Source organism: Wasmannia auropunctata, unplaced genomic scaffold, assembly GCF_000956235.1.
Source record: "Wasmannia auropunctata unplaced genomic scaffold, wasmannia.A_1.0 LD336088.1, whole genome shotgun sequence".
Taxonomy (NCBI): Eukaryota; Metazoa; Arthropoda; class Insecta; order Hymenoptera; family Formicidae; genus Wasmannia; species Wasmannia auropunctata.
Window position 1 is genome coordinate 1915086 of NW_012026802.1, and position 19306 is coordinate 1934391.

The following is a 19306-nucleotide window of genomic DNA, read 5'->3' on the forward strand; positions in this document are numbered from 1 at the left end:
ATCGTCGTGCAGCAGCACACGCACGACGCGCCTGCCGCGTGTATCGCACCCCCCTCGGCGACTTCGACGTCGTTTTACGTGGGGGCGCTATGAAATTTCGAGACTCCGGAGCAAAGGAGGTTAGGAATGGAGTGGAGAGAGACGAACGAGCGACACGATCCGCGATGTCTCGGTGGCGTGCCCTCCCCCTTTTTTTTTCTCCGGCGACAAGCGAATCCGTCGACGGTGACGCGAACCGCGAATCTATATTAGGCGTTGAGAAGAAGCGCGCGGTGTGCGGAAAAAAAAAACTAATACCCCTGGCAAGCAGGCATGTCAGAGACGTGTGGGATGATTAACGTATATATTTCGGGACGTTTGACAGCTCGACGGGAGGAAACGGATGATCCTCCGCTCTCCCGCGAAGCTGAAATCTCGCGGGTTTTCACGAGCGCGCGCGCGCGCGATCGGCAGTCGCCGATAAGAAAAGATTCTCGCGACGATCTCGCGTACTCGGAAGACTCGCTGGGGTTAGCCTGGGTTGAGGTTAGAGTGCACGGCTCTGCACTCGCGAGAGAGCGATAAGCGAGTATGAGCGAGTACGTAGTTCCACGCGCGATCACGTGGCGCGTATGTTGTGATTTTTCAGCGCGCGGTTCAAAAGGATGGAAAAAGTTCCGCGCGAAGTTCAGGAAAACGATCAGATCTCCGTTAATTCAAAACAATGGAAACTTCCGCACATCTCTTTCTTTTCTTTTTTTTCTTTTCTTTTTTCTTCTTCGATAACTGCAGCATCGGAGGATATCTATCTCAGTGCGGTTTCAAGATTGTCGCCTTATCAAACGTACTCGAGCGCTCGGCGCATTCGTGACCGCATCGTTGTATCATCGTCACCCGCAGCTTCGTGCATTTGAATTGGCGACGAGAAACGGTACGATTCCATATCTATTAATTGTTACATCTGCGATAAAATCAATTATTTTCGAACGTTCCCCCGCTACAAGGTCGAACCTCCGAAATTGTCGGCGAATCGAGGTTTTTCGTTTGTATTCGTAATCGACGACGAATGCGCGTAAACACTGCAGAGAGACGAGCACGAGGGGAAGAGTCGGCGATGTCACGTGAGATTCAAGTGATATTTTCATCAGCACCGCCCCTCGAATTCGAACACTAATTCTCCCTTTCCGCATCTTGATCATGGTGTAAAGAATATTGTACTTACATATACATATAATATGTAGTTAATATATAAATTAATTATATAAAAATAGTTCCAATATATTGAACATTTGCTTCATTAAAATTGTATATTAGGAGTACAATCTAATTTATAATGTATCGCATTTTGACATAGAAGTCGTAAATCAAAATATTTTTTTTTTTTACTAACTCATATTTTAGATTTGGTCTCCGGGGAACTACTTATAGATTACATTAAAGATACTTACAATAAATGTATATTGTCTACGTGTACGAGTTACACGATCGCGGTCATTACGGTTTTTTATTGCCTCCTGACCAAATTATAATATTCCGACTGGAGAACTGGATTCCCTTGTAGCTATATATTTAGAGAAATGAGAGATTTGTAATTATTCATTGGAGTGTAAATTGTACGACGTTGCTAAATATTGTAACATCATATCGAAGAAATTTCCATTTAATTACTGATCCCTGTTTAAAAAAAAATCGATAGAAAACAATAGAAAACTATATAATCGTTTTTAATAGTAGTTATGAACCGTAAAAAATTTATCATGAATAAACAATTTATTATAACGTTTTAATTATTTATTCATGATAAATTTCATAAAAAACAAGTTATTATAGAAATTCCATTGATATTCCAACGATTAAAATCGCTTTTATCAGATAATGATAACGATAGCATTTCTTTCGGAATAGAAAAAGTGGAACGATAGATACGACAGGACACTATAAAATATTTGGCAGATCCTATCGGTTCCCATCGTTTTCCATCGATTTTTTTTTAACAGGGATATTCTTTACACGATACTGATCTTCATTTTCGGCTTGAAGTTGGTCGCGCGAACGCCCCGACCAATGAACGCCGGCGCGTTTAGCAGTAGAAAATCCGCCGCTGTGATCAGCTGTGACCCGCCCGCCTCCTCCTCTTCCTCCCCCCCGGCCGCGCTTGTTTGTTGACCTTCAAGCTCGTGTCTTTCGCGAGGTAGAGGTCAACTTGCGACAGGTTCCTCCTGGCTGATCGCGCGTTCGAATGCGAGCGTACGGCCGGTTTATACCGTTTGTCACGCGGATATCACTCTGCGATCGCGTCGCCGACGTAGGTAGGGAGCATCAAGAGCGCGGAGGTACCTGATTCCTCGCGGACGTCGCCTCCGCCACGTGCGTGTTCGTTTACTTCGCGCGTCGGCGAGTGTTAACCGTTTCGTGCTTTAATTATGTGCAACCGCGTGCGAGACCGATCGTGATCGAATATCGTTCTCGTCGTCGAGTTGTCTCTCCCGTGTGAATTATACTTGCTACTCGCTCATATGTTTGCGCTCGTTCCCTGCATGAAGGATAATGTTGTATGCTAATAGCTTACATGTTATTGTCATTATTAACGTTACGTTATAATTGTAACGTTATACGTTGTATCATTAGATGACCGTTTGTATGTCATTTCGCATTTGCATCTAAAATTAACAGATGGCTTGTTTTGGCATTATCCGTTCTTAATCTTGTAAGTCATAATTACTAATCCTTATTTCAGATTTACGTAAATCGATTTATATCATTTTTTTTTATGTGTGTGAGAAAAATACGTGGAACGTGGCCGTTTGTTGTACATCATTTCGCATTTGTTTCTAAAATTAACTGCCTTGTTTTAACACTATCCGTTCATAATCTTGTAAGCCATAATTACTAATCCTTATTGCAAATTTACGTAAATCGATTTATATCACTTTTTTTTATGTGTGTGAGAAAAATACGTGGAACGTGGCCGTTTGTTGTACATCATTTCGCATTTGTTTCTAAAATTAACTGCCTTGTTTTAACACTATCCGTTCATAATCTTGTAAGCCATAATTACTAATCTTTCAAATTTCAGATTTACGTAAATCGATTTATATCGTTTTTTTTAATGTATGTGAGAAAAATACGCGGCCGTTGTACATACGTTATTTTGCATTCTAAAATTGCATATCTAAAATTAACTATCTTGTTTTGACACTGTCCGTTCTTAATCTTGTAAGTCATAATTACCAATCTTTATTTCAGACCTCTTACGTAAATCGATTTGTATCGGTTTTTTTATGCATGTGAGAAAAATACGTAGAACGAGTGAATTGCGTAATTGCGTTAATGATTCCTATAAAAAAAATATGTATTTGTACATGTAGAAGTTAAAGTGATAATTGTTAACATAAAATGTTAATAAAGATTATTAATTCGTTACTATAAATGTTTGTATTTCTGTTTTAATATAGTATTTTATACTAGTATTAATATTTAATACGTGATACAAATAATCTATTATAATTTCTCTTATTTTATTGATTAAATTATTACGCAATAATGCATCTTATAAAATATGATGTAAACACTAAGATTTTAATCTCTGAAATGTGTGTTTCTTTTAATAACTTTTACATAACACTGAGGATATAAAAAAAAAACTTAAAAAAAAAAGTACTATTAATCTATGTTTTACGCACCTAGTAGTCTTTTCTTTATATATCTGTTATAGGTAGCACGCATAAAGGATTTTGCTTATACATAATAAAATGTCGGCAGACGCTGCGATATCATTTTCCTAACAAATTGTCCAATCGGCTGTGCAATTAACTCGCAATTGACAATGGCCCGCAAAATAAGACGCTTCGTTTGCAATGCAAGAAAAATGCTCTTAAGGATTTTCAGACGCTTTCTTCTCTTTATCCGTATGAGAGGCCTGTATAGAAAAATGGATGCTGTAAGTTAAATTTCTGTACCCGCGAACGTGCGATGTGCAATATGCGAAATTGCGATACCGTATATATAAGAGACCTCCTCAGTAAAAGAAAAGAAAAAAAAAATCTTAGCGATTCGATCGTTTCGTGGCCAGTGAAAGATTGTGTGTACTTGCCATATTAATTCGTTAGAGAACGGGAGAGTCTTACGGCAGAAAGCAGTTGTCTCTGCGGTACCACGGTATTGTAATTCTATAGTACGTACGGTAAGAGTAGCCGCAGCCTTTATACGTGCTCACACAGCAGAAACGCCGGTAATGTAATATCGTGCACGCCTGTTAACTGCTTTATGCCAATAACTTATATATTAAGGCTTATACGCTGCCAACCGAGCGCACACCCGTTCTTCCTACGCCCGTGGCGTACCGTCCCTTCGGAAGCTTCTTCGCGGATCCCAGGGGGGGAACTTAGTAAAAATAATTATTTCGTCTTCTGCTTCTCTGCCGCAGCTATTTTTTTTTTTTTTTTTACTCCGTCAGACGATATCTGTTACGTTTTTAATACGGTATCCTCTTCGTGATTTCAGACAATTGAAAATATGCATCATACACGAGGCTCCACAACCGACGAGCAAGTAAGAGTCCTAACTGTGAACAATGGGGAACATCTCGACGGGATATTATACAGATTGAAAAAAGGTACTTGAAAGGAAATTTGACTCCTAAAAGTGGTATACCTTCTGAACAATATTTCTTTTTTTTTTTTGCACTGCGGCATATCTTTATTGTAAATGATTTTGCATTCCTCGCAGGATGGACAGTTGAGTTTCGACTCGGGGCCTCCCTGCTTGGAAAGGCGCTTGATGTCTTTGTAAATCATCCGTTGTCGCCCGACAAGAAATTCGAGAGGCATACTTACTATCAGTTGCAATGGGTTGACGAATCGGCGAGCATACATTTAACTTTGCCTGGGTCATTTCATTATTACGTCACTGATCAGTAAGTGCATTATGAGTGCGTTACACGAGTAGGGTAAGATTTTTTTTTTTTTAATAACGAGACGTGTGTCCGCTTTGCGCAGAGTCGAAGGACACATAAAACCCGTCGCGTCCGGATACTTGCTGGTGGATCCCGAGTTGAGAGTGGGCGAGCACGGGGAGGAGCTACCTCTGGATTGCGTTCAGATTCAAACGGTTCTGGCGAAGAGTTTAGGACCGTTCTCTACGTGGGAAAATAAACTGCTGGTGACACGAAATTCTGGATATAACGCAATTCATTTCACGCCGATACAGGTATAATGCTCGCGCGATCGATGTTGTGTAACGTATAAGAATACTAAGTATTTGTAATGAGCGCGATTTAACGTTTCAGGAATTAGGGCGTTCGAAATCGTCGTATAGTCTGAAGGATCAAGCCAAGCTGAATCCTCTTTTTAATGAAAATAATGAGATAGTTACTCATCGCGATATCGAAACGTTTGCAAAGAAAATGCGGACCGAATGGAAGGTACGTATAATTATCGTCGAGGATAAAAGAGATAAAACGCGTATTCAATTATTTCATATATGTTACAGATGTTGAGCATCTGCGACATTGTTCTGAATCACACGGCGAACGAGAGTCCTTTCCTGGTTTCTCACCCGGAGTGCACGTACAACTGCATCAACAGTCCACATTTACGTCCGGCGTACGTCTTGGATGCAGCGCTGTTTGAATTAACAGTCCAAGTAGCCGCCGGAGAATGGGAATTTAAGGGCATTCCCACCGTAGTCGAAACCGAGGATCATTTGAACGTAAGTCACAAATTATTCCCCAGTGATTAAAATTTAACTTAATTCTTTCTATTTTTAATCGCGCCTTGTATCTACTCACGCATTTCGTCTCTAGGCTATTCGCCATGCCCTCCACACACATTTCTTGCCACTAGTGAAGATACACGAGATGTACATAGCCGACGTCAATGAGATCGTAGCGGAATTCTTGAACTTGGCGCGCAACGAGATGCCGCAAGACGTGAATAATACGGCGTCCAAAGAAATTAGGGTGATTCAAGATCCCGCCTTTCGTAGATTAAAGTCGACGATAGATATGCAGCTTGCCCTGAAAAAGTATAACACGTACAGGTAAAAACATATGAAATTATGTAATCCGGTGTATATCTAAATGTCCACTCATAGATGCCAGAGACGTGATTCTTTTACTTTTACGCAGAGCCGATTGTTTCGATGAGGAGACTCGTCTGAAACGATGTGCAGAGGACTTGAAGAATAAATTACAAGACCTCAACGCAGCTGTTATCAACGGTGTGCAAAACCATCTGGACGCTGCCGTTGAGAATAGCATTGCTGGCATAAGATATTTCAGAGTGCAATCCGATGGTCCAAGAATTAAGGAAATTAGCGAGAAAAATTCTCTCCTTCCCAGGTAATTTTATTTAAATTTAAATTTATATTATAATGTAATACATAATGTAATATATTTATAAATTTTACGACTCTTGATATGATAAATTTACATTCCACAGATATTTTACTGATTATGGAGTACCCAAATCTTTAATGGAAAGGGAGAATATAATGTATTCAGATAACGGATGCTATCTCATGGCTCACAATGGTTGGGTCATGAATGGCGATCCCTTGAAGAATTTCGCGGAGCCTGATTCTAATGTGTACATTCGGAGAGAGCTCATCGCTTGGGGAGATAGCGTGAAACTCAGGTAAAAAATATCGGACGAACGTTATTTAAGTTTCAACGAATTATTAGCGAAAAGTGCATGTATGATTTAAAATATTGCGACCAAAAAGGAATACGATCGTTGCAGATATGGGCAGAAACCAGAAGATTGTCCTTTCTTATGGCAGCACATGGTGGCTTACGTGGAACAAACGGCGCAAATATTCGACGGCGTTCGATTAGACAATTGCCATTCCACACCGATCCCCGTTGCTGAGGTACACCACAATTCTAATGCCCGTTTCCGTCAACAAAGTTTAACTTTAATCTCAGTTTAACTTACTCTTTTTCCAATTCTTTGAACTGGAAAAAGATGAAGAGTAAGGTAAACTGAGATTAAAGTTAATCTACATTGGTAGAAACAGGCTTTCAATACCGCAATATTTACGCAACACGATTCTCTTTACAGTATATGCTTGACGCTGCACGCCGAATTCGTCCAGATCTCTATGTTGTCGCGGAATTGTTCACCAACTCCGATCAAAAGGACAACATCTTTGTAAATCGTCTCGGCATCACGTCTCTAATAAGAGGTTGTCATCCTTTAAAAAAAAAAACTATTGTTTGAAATATTTTTGAAACTTTTTAGTTGCTAAAAATATGCCGTCACGAAAAATGAAGATTATCTTCATATAAAAACTGTTACATTGCAGAAGCCATGTCTGCGTGGGATAGCCACGAACAAGGGAGATTGGTATATCGATACGGAGGCGAGCCAGTTGGGGCATTTTTGCAGCCGCGAAAACGACCGCTGGTGCCGAGCGTAGCTCACGCCCTGTTCCTGGATGTGACTCACGATAATCCCAGCCCGGTGGAGAAACGAAGTACCTTCGATCTGCTCCCGAGCGCTGCGCTTGTGGCGATGGCGTGCTGTGCCAGCGGCAGTAATCGCGGATACGACGAATTAGTGCCTCATCATGTAAGCTCGTAGTGTAAACTCGAATTTTTGTGCAGTTTTTTTCGCCGTAAAATCTTGTCTCTAGAATTTTACGACATTTTACTTCCTTCAGATACACGTGGTAGATGAGAAAAGGCAGTACACTCTCTGGACAGACGACGATTCGACGAACGACGTCAAGTTTATTAACTCGAAAACTGGTATAATTGCAGCTAAAAGGGCATTGAACGATCTACATTACACGCTTGGTAAACAAAAATTTTCGCAAGTACGTTATCAATTGCTCAGTTTTCGTGGTTTATGTATTAGAAAGTTAAATACATAACTGTTGAAAATTTTTTTTCTGTTTTCAGGTGTTTGTCGATCAAATGGATACTGACATAGTGGCTGTAACGAGACACTCGCCGACCAGTCACGAGAGCGTAGTTCTGGTCGCGTTCACGGCATTTGAACACCCGGACTCTAACGCTCACGATCTGAGAAGGCACGTGAGACCGCTGAGAGTGGAGGGTGTGGTGGAGGAAATTATTCTAGAAGCATCGCTCTCGCACGTTGATGCCAAGTAAGCTGTAAACTTTATTTTCTTTAAAAGAAGAAGATTTGCACTGTTTACGCCGATCGATAAATTCGCATTCTCGCATTCTTGCAGAAACGGCAAACCACTTTTCCTTCTGCCCGAGAAATACGTAATGGACGAGAACGTCATAAACGGACTGTCCGAGTACACGCTGAGCCTTAAACAGCACGTACAGTGCTGCGACTCCACGATAATCGAGAAGGTCGATTCCGGCGATCCTAAAATCACGCAGCTTAATTTCGTGAACTTCCAGCCCGGTTCCATCATAGCTATACGGTATGCAAGACTACAAATTCCTGTCCCGGGAATCGCATTATCCGTATCGCTAATTTACGTACGAATTTAATTTCAGTGTGACCCTCCACGCGAACATAACACCTGCTTTAAAGAAGCTCCAGGATACTATCTTGCAGATTACTTCAAACGAGAAATCCGACTTGCACGATATAATTTCCCGCATGGACTTCTCGGATTTGAATAAAACGCTGTACAGGTGCGACCAGGAGGAACGTGAGGAGACTCAGGGTAAATTTGGGGTATACGTTGTGCCGGGATACGGACCGTTTGTATATGCCGGGCTGCAAGGTGATGCAATGCAATCTTTAATTGAATATGAAATATATTAGACGCTCAATATTTTTTAAAATTACAACTCGTACATCAATATACACATTGGCACGAGTTTTATTCACATATATTTATTATTCACATATATTTATTATTGTTGCCGTTTAAATAAATGTCCCGTTTCCATATCAGGTATTGTATCCTTACTAGCTGATATTCGTCCGAATAACGACCTAGGACATCCCCTGTGTGCCAATCTTAGACAGGGTAACTGGCTGATAGGTAATACATCGGAAACCATTCCCGAGAAATAATTGTAGATATCGATATTGGCGACATATAATGAAAACGGTGATTAAAAAATTGTCAGATTACGTGTGGCAACGTCTAAAAGAGGATGACGGCACTAAACCCCTTGGAACGTGGCTTGAGCAAGCGATGGAACCGTTCAAGTTAATCCCGAAATATCTCGTGCCGAGTTACTTTGACGTTATAATCGTAAACATCTACACGATTCTTTTAGACCACTGCTACAATGTGATGTCGAAGTAAGTAGTATTTGATATCGAAATGAATATTGAATCGACTTATTGGAGAACTAAACTTCTAAATTCTGCAATTAGTATTTTTATCGTGCTAAAAAATAGAGTAGTTTCACAACAATTCATATATTACTTGCCATTAATTTAATATTATTGTTATAGCTTTGTTAACAATGGAACTACATTCGTTAAATTGCTGAGTTTGGTCTCGGTGCAAATGGGTGGCGTAGTAAGATCGTCACAATTGCCGGATTTGTCGCCGGATCTCAGATCACCGAAGCCGAAAATTAAAATCCACGACGGCGTGGCGAAGCAAATGTGTTCAACGTTGTCGGCGGGCTTGCCGCACTTCGCTACGGGTTACACGAGGAACTGGGGCAGGGACACCTTCATCGCTCTGAGGGGGCTGTTACTTCTGACGGACAGGCATGTCGAAGCGAGATTCATAATCCTTGGCTTCGCCGGTACTTTGCGACACGGCCTGATACCCAATCTACTCGATAAAGGAACCAATGCCAGGTATAATATACTTTCTTAGAGCATACGCATTTTTATAGATAGAATTCTATATCCGAATAAAATCAAAATTTAATCCAAGCTTTGCTTTCGATTTAATTCCGTAATAGATACAACTGCCGTGACGCTGTGTGGTGGTGGCTCTATACTATAAAATGTTACACCGAGGAAGTGCCAGACAGTTTGAATATCCTGTCCGATAAAGTTTCAAGATTGTTCCCGACTGACGATTCGCCAGCTTTGCCAGCGGGGCAGCATGTATGTCATAAGAAGCAGCTGTTTTTTTTTTGTGACTGCAATTATATTGTTATTTAAATAAAAAGTTGCGCGTTACATGACATAAAAAAATGATTTCAGGATCAACCGCTGCACGAAGTAATTCAGGAAGCTCTCACGGTACATTTTCAAGGTCTCTGCTTCAGAGAGAGAAACGCCGGGAGGCAGATCGACGAGCACATGACCGAGCGCGGATTCAACAATCAGATCGGCGTCCACCCCGAAACCGGTTTCGTGTTCGGCGGCAACGATGCCAATTGCGGCACGTGGATGGACAAGATGGGATCTTCCGAGAAAGCTGGTAACAAGGGCAAACCGGCCACCCCGAGAGACGGCTCCGCCGTAGAGATAGTCGGGCTGAGCAAATGCGTTCTCAGTTTTCTGGCTGAATTGTACAAGCAAAATCTTTTCCCGTACGGCAGCGTTCAACGTAAAAGTCGCGACGGTAAAGATATCGAGAATCATCAATTAAACCTAATTAATTTCACATAATTAATACTGCTTGTAATTATGAACTACAGGCAAAACGATAACTTGGAGTTACATGCAGTGGGCCGACAAAATTCAAGCGAGCTTCGAGAAATACTTTTATGTGAATGAGATTCCGACACCGGACGAGTTGAAACCCAATTTGATCCATCGGCGAGGTATATTCAAGGATAGTCACGGGGCGACGCAAGAATGGGCGGATTATCAGTTGCGGCCTAACTTCCCCATCGCGATGGTTGTTGTGAGTGTTACTATCAGTCTTTAAAAATATTCTGCGAAGTGTGATAGAAAAGGAATGTTTTGTGTTACAACAAATCCAGTCATAGTGTCATAATGATTCACAAATAGGCGCCGGAACTGTTTGATCCGCAACATGCCTGGACGGCGCTGAAAAAAGCGGAGGAGCTACTACTCGGTCCGCTGGGAATGAAGACGCTGGACCCTGCGGATTGGGCGTATAACGGTGATTACGACAACGCCAACGATGGTACCGATATCAAGGTAGCGCACGGCTGGAACTATCATCAGGGACCCGTAAGCATCCTTTATTTCGCCATCGTGTATTCGTCTTGCGAAGAGATAGACTTAACATTTATGTAATATATTATTTTCATACGTCTATTTTAACTTTTTTTTTTTTTTTTTTTTCAGGAATGGATCTGGCCGATAGGATACTTCCTGCGAGCGCGTTTGCACTTCGCGTCATTAGTCAACGATAAGAACGAATTACGTCGTACGGTCGCATTGACCGAGGCCATCATTTCGCGGCACTTCATCGAAGCGTCTGTCAACCATTGGAGAGGCTTGCCCGAGCTTACCAACAAGGACGGGAATTACTGCAAGGATAGCTGTCGCACCCAAGCGTGGAGTGCTTCGGTTATACTAGAGGTTTGTGCTCAGAGAGAATTTTTTACGAACGGTGTTTCTTTTAGTATTTTTCATGATGTTTCTAACGGATCACTGCTACCATTTAACGGAGTCGTTTAAGAATGTTATTTGTATGAAAATGTCATTATTCAATGCCCGTTTATTTGGGATGCAGGTACTCCACGACTTGCAGAAGATCAAACGGGAATTGCGATCCGAGCGAGTGAAAATCGAGAATTGATGTCACTTTGCGTGTGTTCACCACCACCAGCTACACTTAGAGCAATTAAAATTAGAGGCGAGACGTAGTGGCGTTAGGGGCAGAGCGGATGACACGAATGTGAGCCTTCCCACCGGAGCAATAACGACACCGCGCACACCGGAAACACACGCATACCGTATCCCGCACGTAGGCGTAACGAACACGCAAATTCACGAATCTGTAGTCGCTGCTGATAGTACGTCCGCAAGGAACGATACACTGATTGCCGCCGAGGAAGGATCGATCGTTGCGGTTGATAAGAAACGCGATGACACAAATTTTGATGGCTCGTGCGATTCGAGAGAGGTTCCATCGATCGCGAGAAACGAGGTGTACCTCGACGATCGACGGAAATCTGAGAATTCGATTGGAAACAACGAAGCTACTGTTCGAGCCCCGTCGAACGTCGGTCACGTTTACGAGGAAATTGGAGCGATCAAGGAGCCACGCGGTAGCTCGTACGAGCCCGACATTCGAGATTACTACGAGAAGTATAGCCCCGCTACGGCGAAGACCTTGATAGACACGCTTTTCCTGCCGCGGCACGTGATCTGCAGGGAGTGCGCTAGAACGAGGGGCAGTCCGGTGTACACCGATCGTCTGATATACACGAGGGAGTCGTTGCTCGCCGTGGAGGTGGTTCTGTGCCAACGCGACGACGTTTCGTGCTTCGAGTACCCGCGCGAGGATTCCGAGGATATCTCCCGCTCGCAGTACGATCGAAGCCGAGATCGCATGCTGGTCCACAGTTGCGCGAAGACCAACGCCGCGGGTATATTCTACTCCCACTGTTGGCCCCGGGACGTCTTCGATCTGCGCTCGCTGCTGAAGCCGAGCATCCACGTTGTCAATCGCGCCTACCGCAACCTCGCGGTGAACACTCAGCTGTATCATCGCTGCACAAACAGCTATCACATGAGAACATCGAGAGCCGGCTGCGCGCCCATGACATTTTGTCGCGACCGTGATGACACTCCGATAAGCTGCACGAAACGCGTCAGCCGCGATTCACAGAATCCGCCGATTTATCAGGCGCACCGCTCGAGGGGCGATCACACCGACGAACATCGGGGGAACAGATCGAGCCTGTTGCTGCTGGAACCGTTGCTGCTAATGCCGGAATCGGCGGATTCTGAGCATCGGGGGGACACCAAAAATTGGATTTCGCGGTCGGAACGCACGAAAGTTATCAGAATAATAATGGTCTACGCGTCATCGATTCTCATTCTCGCGAGCATTACATTTTACATCGTTTATTTTACCTAGAACCGGCTGTCTGTTAAACTTGCGGTGAGATATTTAGGAAAAACTTAATCGCATTCGGATGTTATACGTGTTACACATTTATTGTCATTAATTTTACGTTACATTTTGTTACGAAGTGTCGTTCGCCAATATATTCAACGGAATGATCAAGGTGTCGCATATATGCACGATGATTTATATTTCGTCGTTACATTTGTATATATTTACGTCCGTTATTAATGGGATAATTTCATCGATTTATTAATGACAAGAAATTGTTTTGCGGTATACAAATTGTTAACTATCTTAATCGTTAAATCTGCATCACTATGAGCGAATCGGTTTCACCTCTATATTAAATTACACGCGTAACAGATGTACAATTTTTAACAAGCTCGCATAATTCATCGTAAATATATTTTATATATACTTTTAAAATCTAGAAAGCGATTATAGTCGTTTCAAAGTTTAAAACAAAAATGTTATTCGAGACACGTGCTCGAACTCTGTAATCTCGAAAGTTCGAAAATTTAATCCTTTTACGTGTTGTCTATTAATATGTATATTAAATATTTAATAGTTCCTATATTATTAGTTTCACTCACGATACTAGAAATGCAGGAATTGATTTTTTATGACGTCTTATTTATATAAATATTCATCGATATGATAGATACATAATGAGTAAAAATTGATATGCTTTTTCGTCAAGAGAAACGTAAAGTTACTAATTTTCGAAATTTTCGGATAGATTTCGTGGATACATCATATCTTAATTGTAAGAGAGTGGATCGCATATATTTAGATCACAAAAAAAGCATGTGGGAAATATAAATTTTGTAATAAAAAAAAACAAATGAACTGACAAAACTTCTAACTATTACTAGAAGTTTCATTATTATATTTATTTTTAAATGCCTTCATAATATGTAAATTCCGATATTTCAGTTTTTAAATTCTTTTGCGAATATTTACATTTGAGATTAATGCGTTTTACCATTATTGTTATAAACTGACTTATTCTTATTAAATTTTCCTGTTGGTTACACCTAGTCAATCTTTTTATACCATTTCTATCCATTCTCCGTTTCAAAGCTTTACAAACTATTCGCAATGCAAATAGAATTAAAGTGACTAGAACAAAAATTTTCAAATATATACAATGAGAATTTTTTGTCGTCATATTTAACGAAATAAGTTGAAATTATTAAGATTATTATAAGAGGTACAAATATTTGAGTATTAAAATCTAAATTACTTACAAAATGCTAGATTTTAATAATTATTTCAGGTACATATGGTTAAAAAAGTCATATATAAATTATTTATTATTTCAACATAAGTCAAACTATACAAAACTTAAGAGAAATAGTCGAGAGATAAAAATATACATTTGCCCCTTAAACGTAATATACATATTAATACTAACACAAACATTCATTGTATCATCACTGATCCTATCCGCTGTCACAATTTTAAGAAAAAAAAACCGCGTTTCTGTCTCAAGCAAGATCTGCGCGACTTTCATTCTTTTAGCCCAGTTTCTTCACATATAATAAGTTATAAATACGTCTCATAATGATATTACTTTATTTTAGTTCGTGCTCCTACCTAGTGCTCAGATTCAAAATTCTACGGGCATGTAAAGCCTCATTTCACGTTTAATAAGATTCATTGCACTGCCTCGTATCGACGAGCCGACATCGGTGTCGCGCCCGATACAAAACGTCGTGTAAATCCTTGAAAGCCAATTGACGAGTTCTACACTATCACCCCTAAACCGTATATATTTGCAAAAATGTTACGCTCTTTAAATATCGTCGAACAATCCCCTGGGCGGAGGACCCACGCGACTCGTACTCGTCGGGAACGCCCTCGCGTTACTCGGATCGAACGTATCGATATCGCCCTGGTTCTCCATGTCGCACCGATTTGCACCATAACCGTCGCCGCTGAAGGTCATGCCGATGTAATACTCCGCGGGATCGAAATCGTGCAAAAGACCTGCCCTCGCGGATTCGACCGACTCGTCCCGTTTCAACGGCCGTACTGAAGAATTGTCAACGATAATGTTACTTACGACAATCTCATAATACGGTGTCATTTTTCATACTCACCAGTGTCAGTACTTTGTCGAGACGATCTGTAACGCGATCCCGTACTCACTGCAATATTGAATCTCTCCTGCATCTCGCGTCGTCTGTACATAGAATCCTCCGCTCTCTGCCGTTTACGTCTCTCTAGAGAAAGAAACAAGAAAATGCGCCGTTTTCTTATTTCAACATTTACTTCGTCTCTCAATGTATATTAGACATTAAAGCAACCCGAATGTAAAGGCCATGTTTTATGTAGCATACATGCCGCGTTTTAAAGTGTGATTAATTCATCAATACCTCTCTTTATAAGTTCTCTCCCTTCGTCCACGAGATCCGTCGTGAACTCGTCGTCGTCGAGGAATTGCTGAAAGCCTAGCATGGAGAGCAATCTACTGCCTAGGCTAAAGTAGGTCGCTAAGCAGAACGCTAGAATTGCCATGGGAAAGTATACGTTGAATCCATCGGATATTATCGAGATAACGTCCATATGGCCCATCACCTGGCGAGGAAAAGAAAAATGATAAAGACAAGGACCAATTTTTTTTTTTTTAATTTACAGATTCAAACGATATTACTTGTGTGTAGTGCGTTTCCAGGATATGAGTTTTGATGATGTGGGAATCCATGTGAATAAGTCCCAGGAAATTGAGGCACAGGGGCGGAGTTAAGCGGCACAGCATCATACCGCTGAATATCAGACTGTACTCGTTCGTTTGATGATGGGGCGCCAAGTAATAGAGATTCAACACCCGTATCTTCAAGACGGTCGAATAGGCGCAGTAGCAAAGATACCCGATGATCAACATGGACAGTGCCTGATGGCGACGAATAAAGACGCGTGACAAGCGATAATATACATACCACGCGAAGTAATAAACGCAAATCCTTACCTCTATCGTGAAGTAATCGTAATTTCTCTTAGCCAAATTCAGAAATTGAGCGAACAAAGACAGTACGGGAGACTTGTTGAAGAACGTCACTTCCGACCACACCACAGCCACCGATAAGCAGCCGGCGCAAATAGCGGCTGCCTTTAAAACGTAATCCTTCACGACACACTTCCAGTACCATTCTGAAATTTAAGTGAACAAAATTACAGAATCGAAGGCTAAGAAAAATTGAACTATTGAGCGAACGTTAGAATAGTATTAATGCAGCGGAAATGAAGTGCAAAGCGAGACGAGACGACGTCACTTACCGAAAGTGGAATTGTACATAATACGAGACACAAGCGAACGATGCATAGGGAAAGACTGTTTATATCTTCTGTCGTGACTCATTTGATTCTTCGGCACATCTTCCAAATCAAAAATCTTATCCACTAAAATGCCCCATTGGGTTTCTATGCGCTGCAACGTCTGCAACGCTTTTATAGTCTAAAATAGAAATAACAGCGACATGTAGAAATGCAAACACGTGATAGAATTAAAGTGACTAGAATCAAATTTTATAAATTTTCATATATAACGAGACCATACAACGAGAATTTTCGTCGTCATATCTAACGAAATAAGTTAAAATTATTAAGATTATTATAAGAGATATAAATATATTCGAGTATTAAAATCTAAATTACTAATATTGCAACACGTATATTATGCTGTTAACGAACCTGTCTGTGCAGACGAATCAGAGATTTTTCAGTAGGCGTGTCCGTTGGAGTGTCGTCGGGCAATTGCCTTCTGTTCATTCTGTCCTTCAATTCCGCGGGTATCTTTTGAAAGATCGTTTCCAGATTGTAGTGAAACGGATGACCGGGCCCGATGGATATCGTTGCAATTTGTAGCGCCTAAACAACATTTTTTTTATCCATTTTATGAGAGCTTTCACAATTCTTGCTTTCGCAACTACAAACGCAAACACGCATTAACAAGCTTTATCTCGTACCTCGAGTATATCGTCCACCGTCTCTTCCGCTTCGCACTTGTCCAAACTTAATTTCGCCACCTTGAAATAGCTGTAATTTAAAGTGTATCCAGGCTTGCTGCTGTTCCACAATCCTCGAGGTACCTCCACAAGGGCGTAACCGAGCAATAAGACCAATAAAAATAAACCCCACGTATTGGACGCAGATGACGCTATGGCTTTCAATTTTTGCCTGCAAAACGCGGCAAAACATTGTAATTATTCCGGTACATATGTGTTAGTAATTTCAAGTCTTGTACTGTACATTATAACGTGCTTTATTTCTTTAATGCTGTTGTAACTTTGGTAAAACTCACCCATCGAGGCCCTCCAAGCCAGGCTTCAGCGCAATGTATATCAAGAGTATACCGCATATGAACAGGTAACTGCCGTAATATATAGCGTTATCTATTAAAGCGGACTTCAACTTCCCGCGCACGGTGAAATCTCCGGCTTTTATGTAGGACTGCATCAACGGGAGTATCAACCACGTCAGGCATTGCGACGTCCAGTAAACTATCCTCCACAGATTTGGAAACACACTCTCCGGTACGTGAGGCCAGGGCTCTTTGCACGTGGTAAACGGTGCAGAGGTTGTGTTATTGGAATCCTTGGTGCTGTTGTGTATATTCTGCTCTACGCACTGTCTGAATACGGTCTGCAAAAGTAAGTATCCTTTTTATTTTTTCATGCTCTTCATTGAAAGATAAAGAGACTGTATACACTAGGGCTGGCGATTTGCTTCGAAGGCTTCGACATTCGAACTTCGAAGCTTTGAATCTTCTTAACTGGATTGTTTTATTAATCGTTATCTTTTCTTATTTACACATGTATCAAGTTTAATTATTAATTTGTAATATTTTAGGTTATAATACTTTCAAATTTTTTAGGAATAATTTCATACATATATTAATTCCTTTATTTACAATATTTATAAATTTTCTGCCTAAATTTATCTTTTGCACAAATGTATTTTACGAAGCTTCGAAGTTTCGAAAAATACATTTGTGCAAAAGACAAATTTATGCAGAAAATTTATAAATATAGTAAATAAAAAGAATTAATATATATATGAAGTTATTCCTAAAAAATTTGAAAGTATTATAACCTAAAATATTACAAATTAATAATTAAACTTGATACATGTGTTGTACAAATAAGAAAAGATAACGATTAATAAAACAATCCAATTAAGAAAATTCAAATTTTTAATGTACCTTTTAAAACTTTGAAACTTCAAAGCTTCAAATATTTGAAGTGAGTAAAAAGTAACAGCCCTAGTATACACACAATAATTGGAATAAGAGGATGTGTTGCGCCCGACAGATAATTACCCAAGAGACGTCCAACGGTAGTATGAAGATTATCAGTAGGGAAAAGTACCAGGCTATCAGCACGGAGAGGGTGACCGCGATGTGATGCCGGAACACGTTTCCATACTTGAAGAGCAGAGTTCCGGCCAGCAGGAACGCCACTATGATCTCCGTCAGGAGACCGGTGAGAACCATCGTTTCGTGTGTTTAATATAACATGCGTGTGCAACAGAGTGACGGCCCCTGAAATCCTACAGATCTTGGGCTACCGCGCTCGCGGTATCGAGACTACCCTCTGCCTCTTGCGCCTCCTTGACCTTGATCTCGGCGTCCCGCTGCATCCTCTCGAGCTTCTCCAACGTGACCGACTTCAGCGGGATCAGTTTCGGCTTGCAGAGTATGTAGTTCAACGCGTCCGTCTGGTACAGCAGACCTTGTCTCGGCAGGACTATGTCGCACTGTTCCACCTGGTTGCTACTGTCCGTCGGCTCTGACATCTTCGGTCGGTCGTCCGTGATGCCCCGATCAGCGAGTTAATGACCTCGTCTTCATCGTGACAGCTGGTAGCAGGACACCGCTGTGCGACATCAATCGAGGCTCAATTAAAGGATTTCCAGAAAACACGTCGTGATTCAGCTGTCAACACGTCATTTTTCACAACCGAACGAGCGACGAACTGGACGTTCACTGCTGAACTACGCTCGGTCGCTCGCCTCGATTGCTATACAGACCTCAAAGTCAGCTGAGCGGAATCAGCTCCTCACCTGACGTAACGCACCTGGGCCGGAACGTCACTGATCGTGTTGGGATCGTGTGCTGTTTTTCTTTTCTCCTGCGTGCTCCTGTCGCCAGACAACTCCGGGAGGGGTTGTGCCGTCCGATGTACCACGCCGGTACCGCGTCTCTCCTACAATCGCACCCGGACGGTGTTGCTGGTTGACGAATTCGCGAGACTCGCGAATCGCCGATCGAGAATTTTCGCCAATTCTGTTACCAGCGGATCGCCGCGGACCAGCAAGCCCATTACCCAGCTGAAACGTTGGATGTCGCGACGCGACGCTGCGAGGCGAGGAACTAACGTCGGCGACTGTAGATAAAACAGAACGCGATAAGTTAGATGGA

General features: G+C 41.5%; 3 protein-coding genes across 17 annotated transcripts; 1 reads left to right on the top strand and 2 right to left on the bottom strand.

Moving 5' to 3' along the window:
- Window positions 1-41: 41 nt before the first annotated feature.
- LOC105448241 (glycogen debranching enzyme) lies at window positions 42-13916 on the top strand. Of its 13 annotated transcripts, none has more exons than XM_011686719.1 (26): window positions 127-910; window positions 984-1100; window positions 4483-4594; window positions 4708-4894; window positions 4977-5187; window positions 5267-5401; window positions 5470-5688; window positions 5783-6018; window positions 6107-6319; window positions 6420-6614; window positions 6720-6849; window positions 7041-7164; window positions 7285-7550; window positions 7642-7797; window positions 7883-8091; window positions 8179-8382; window positions 8459-8691; window positions 8866-8955; window positions 9044-9221; window positions 9378-9734; window positions 9842-9989; window positions 10089-10452; window positions 10529-10737; window positions 10845-11030; window positions 11148-11384; window positions 11539-13916. In XM_011686719.1, the coding sequence occupies exons 3-26, from the start codon at window positions 4495-4497 to the stop codon at window positions 11602-11604; spliced, it is 4653 nt and encodes a 1550-aa protein (XP_011685021.1). In that variant the 5' UTR covers window positions 127-910; window positions 984-1100; window positions 4483-4494; the 3' UTR covers window positions 11605-13916. The 13 variants fall into 13 exon arrangements, with proteins under 13 accessions (XP_011685016.1, XP_011685021.1, XP_011685013.1 ...); XM_011686711.1 differs by lacking the exon at window positions 984-1100 and adding an exon at window positions 3695-3919; XM_011686709.1 differs by lacking the exons at window positions 127-910; window positions 984-1100 and adding exons at window positions 2122-2346; window positions 3695-3919.
- A 250-nt stretch (window positions 13917-14166) lies between these two features.
- Window positions 14167-18402, bottom strand: LOC105448245 (LMBR1 domain-containing protein 2 homolog). Its single transcript, XM_011686726.1, has 10 exons — window positions 18206-18402; window positions 17189-17529; window positions 16854-17064; window positions 16579-16755; window positions 16165-16342; window positions 15857-16038; window positions 15542-15781; window positions 15264-15465; window positions 14988-15110; window positions 14167-14919 (listed from the first exon to the last, which is right to left on the bottom strand). The coding sequence occupies exons 1-10, from the start codon at window positions 18377-18379 to the stop codon at window positions 14681-14683; spliced, it is 2067 nt and encodes a 688-aa protein (XP_011685028.1). The 5' UTR covers window positions 18380-18402; the 3' UTR covers window positions 14167-14680.
- A 16-nt stretch (window positions 18403-18418) lies between these two features.
- On the bottom strand, window positions 18419-19253 carry LOC105448244 (BBSome-interacting protein 1). 3 transcript variants are annotated; one of them, XM_011686725.1, is made up of 2 exons: window positions 18963-19253; window positions 18419-18761 (listed from the first exon to the last, which is right to left on the bottom strand). In XM_011686725.1, exon 2 carries the CDS (start codon window positions 18679-18681, stop codon window positions 18436-18438), a length of 246 nt encoding a protein of 81 aa, XP_011685027.1. In that variant the 5' UTR covers window positions 18682-18761; window positions 18963-19253; the 3' UTR covers window positions 18419-18435. The 3 variants fall into 3 exon arrangements, with proteins under 3 accessions (XP_011685027.1, XP_011685025.1, XP_011685026.1); XM_011686723.1 differs by having other exon boundaries at window positions 18949-19253; XM_011686724.1 differs by having other exon boundaries at window positions 18916-19253.
- Between the last annotated feature and the right edge of the window lie 53 nt (window positions 19254-19306).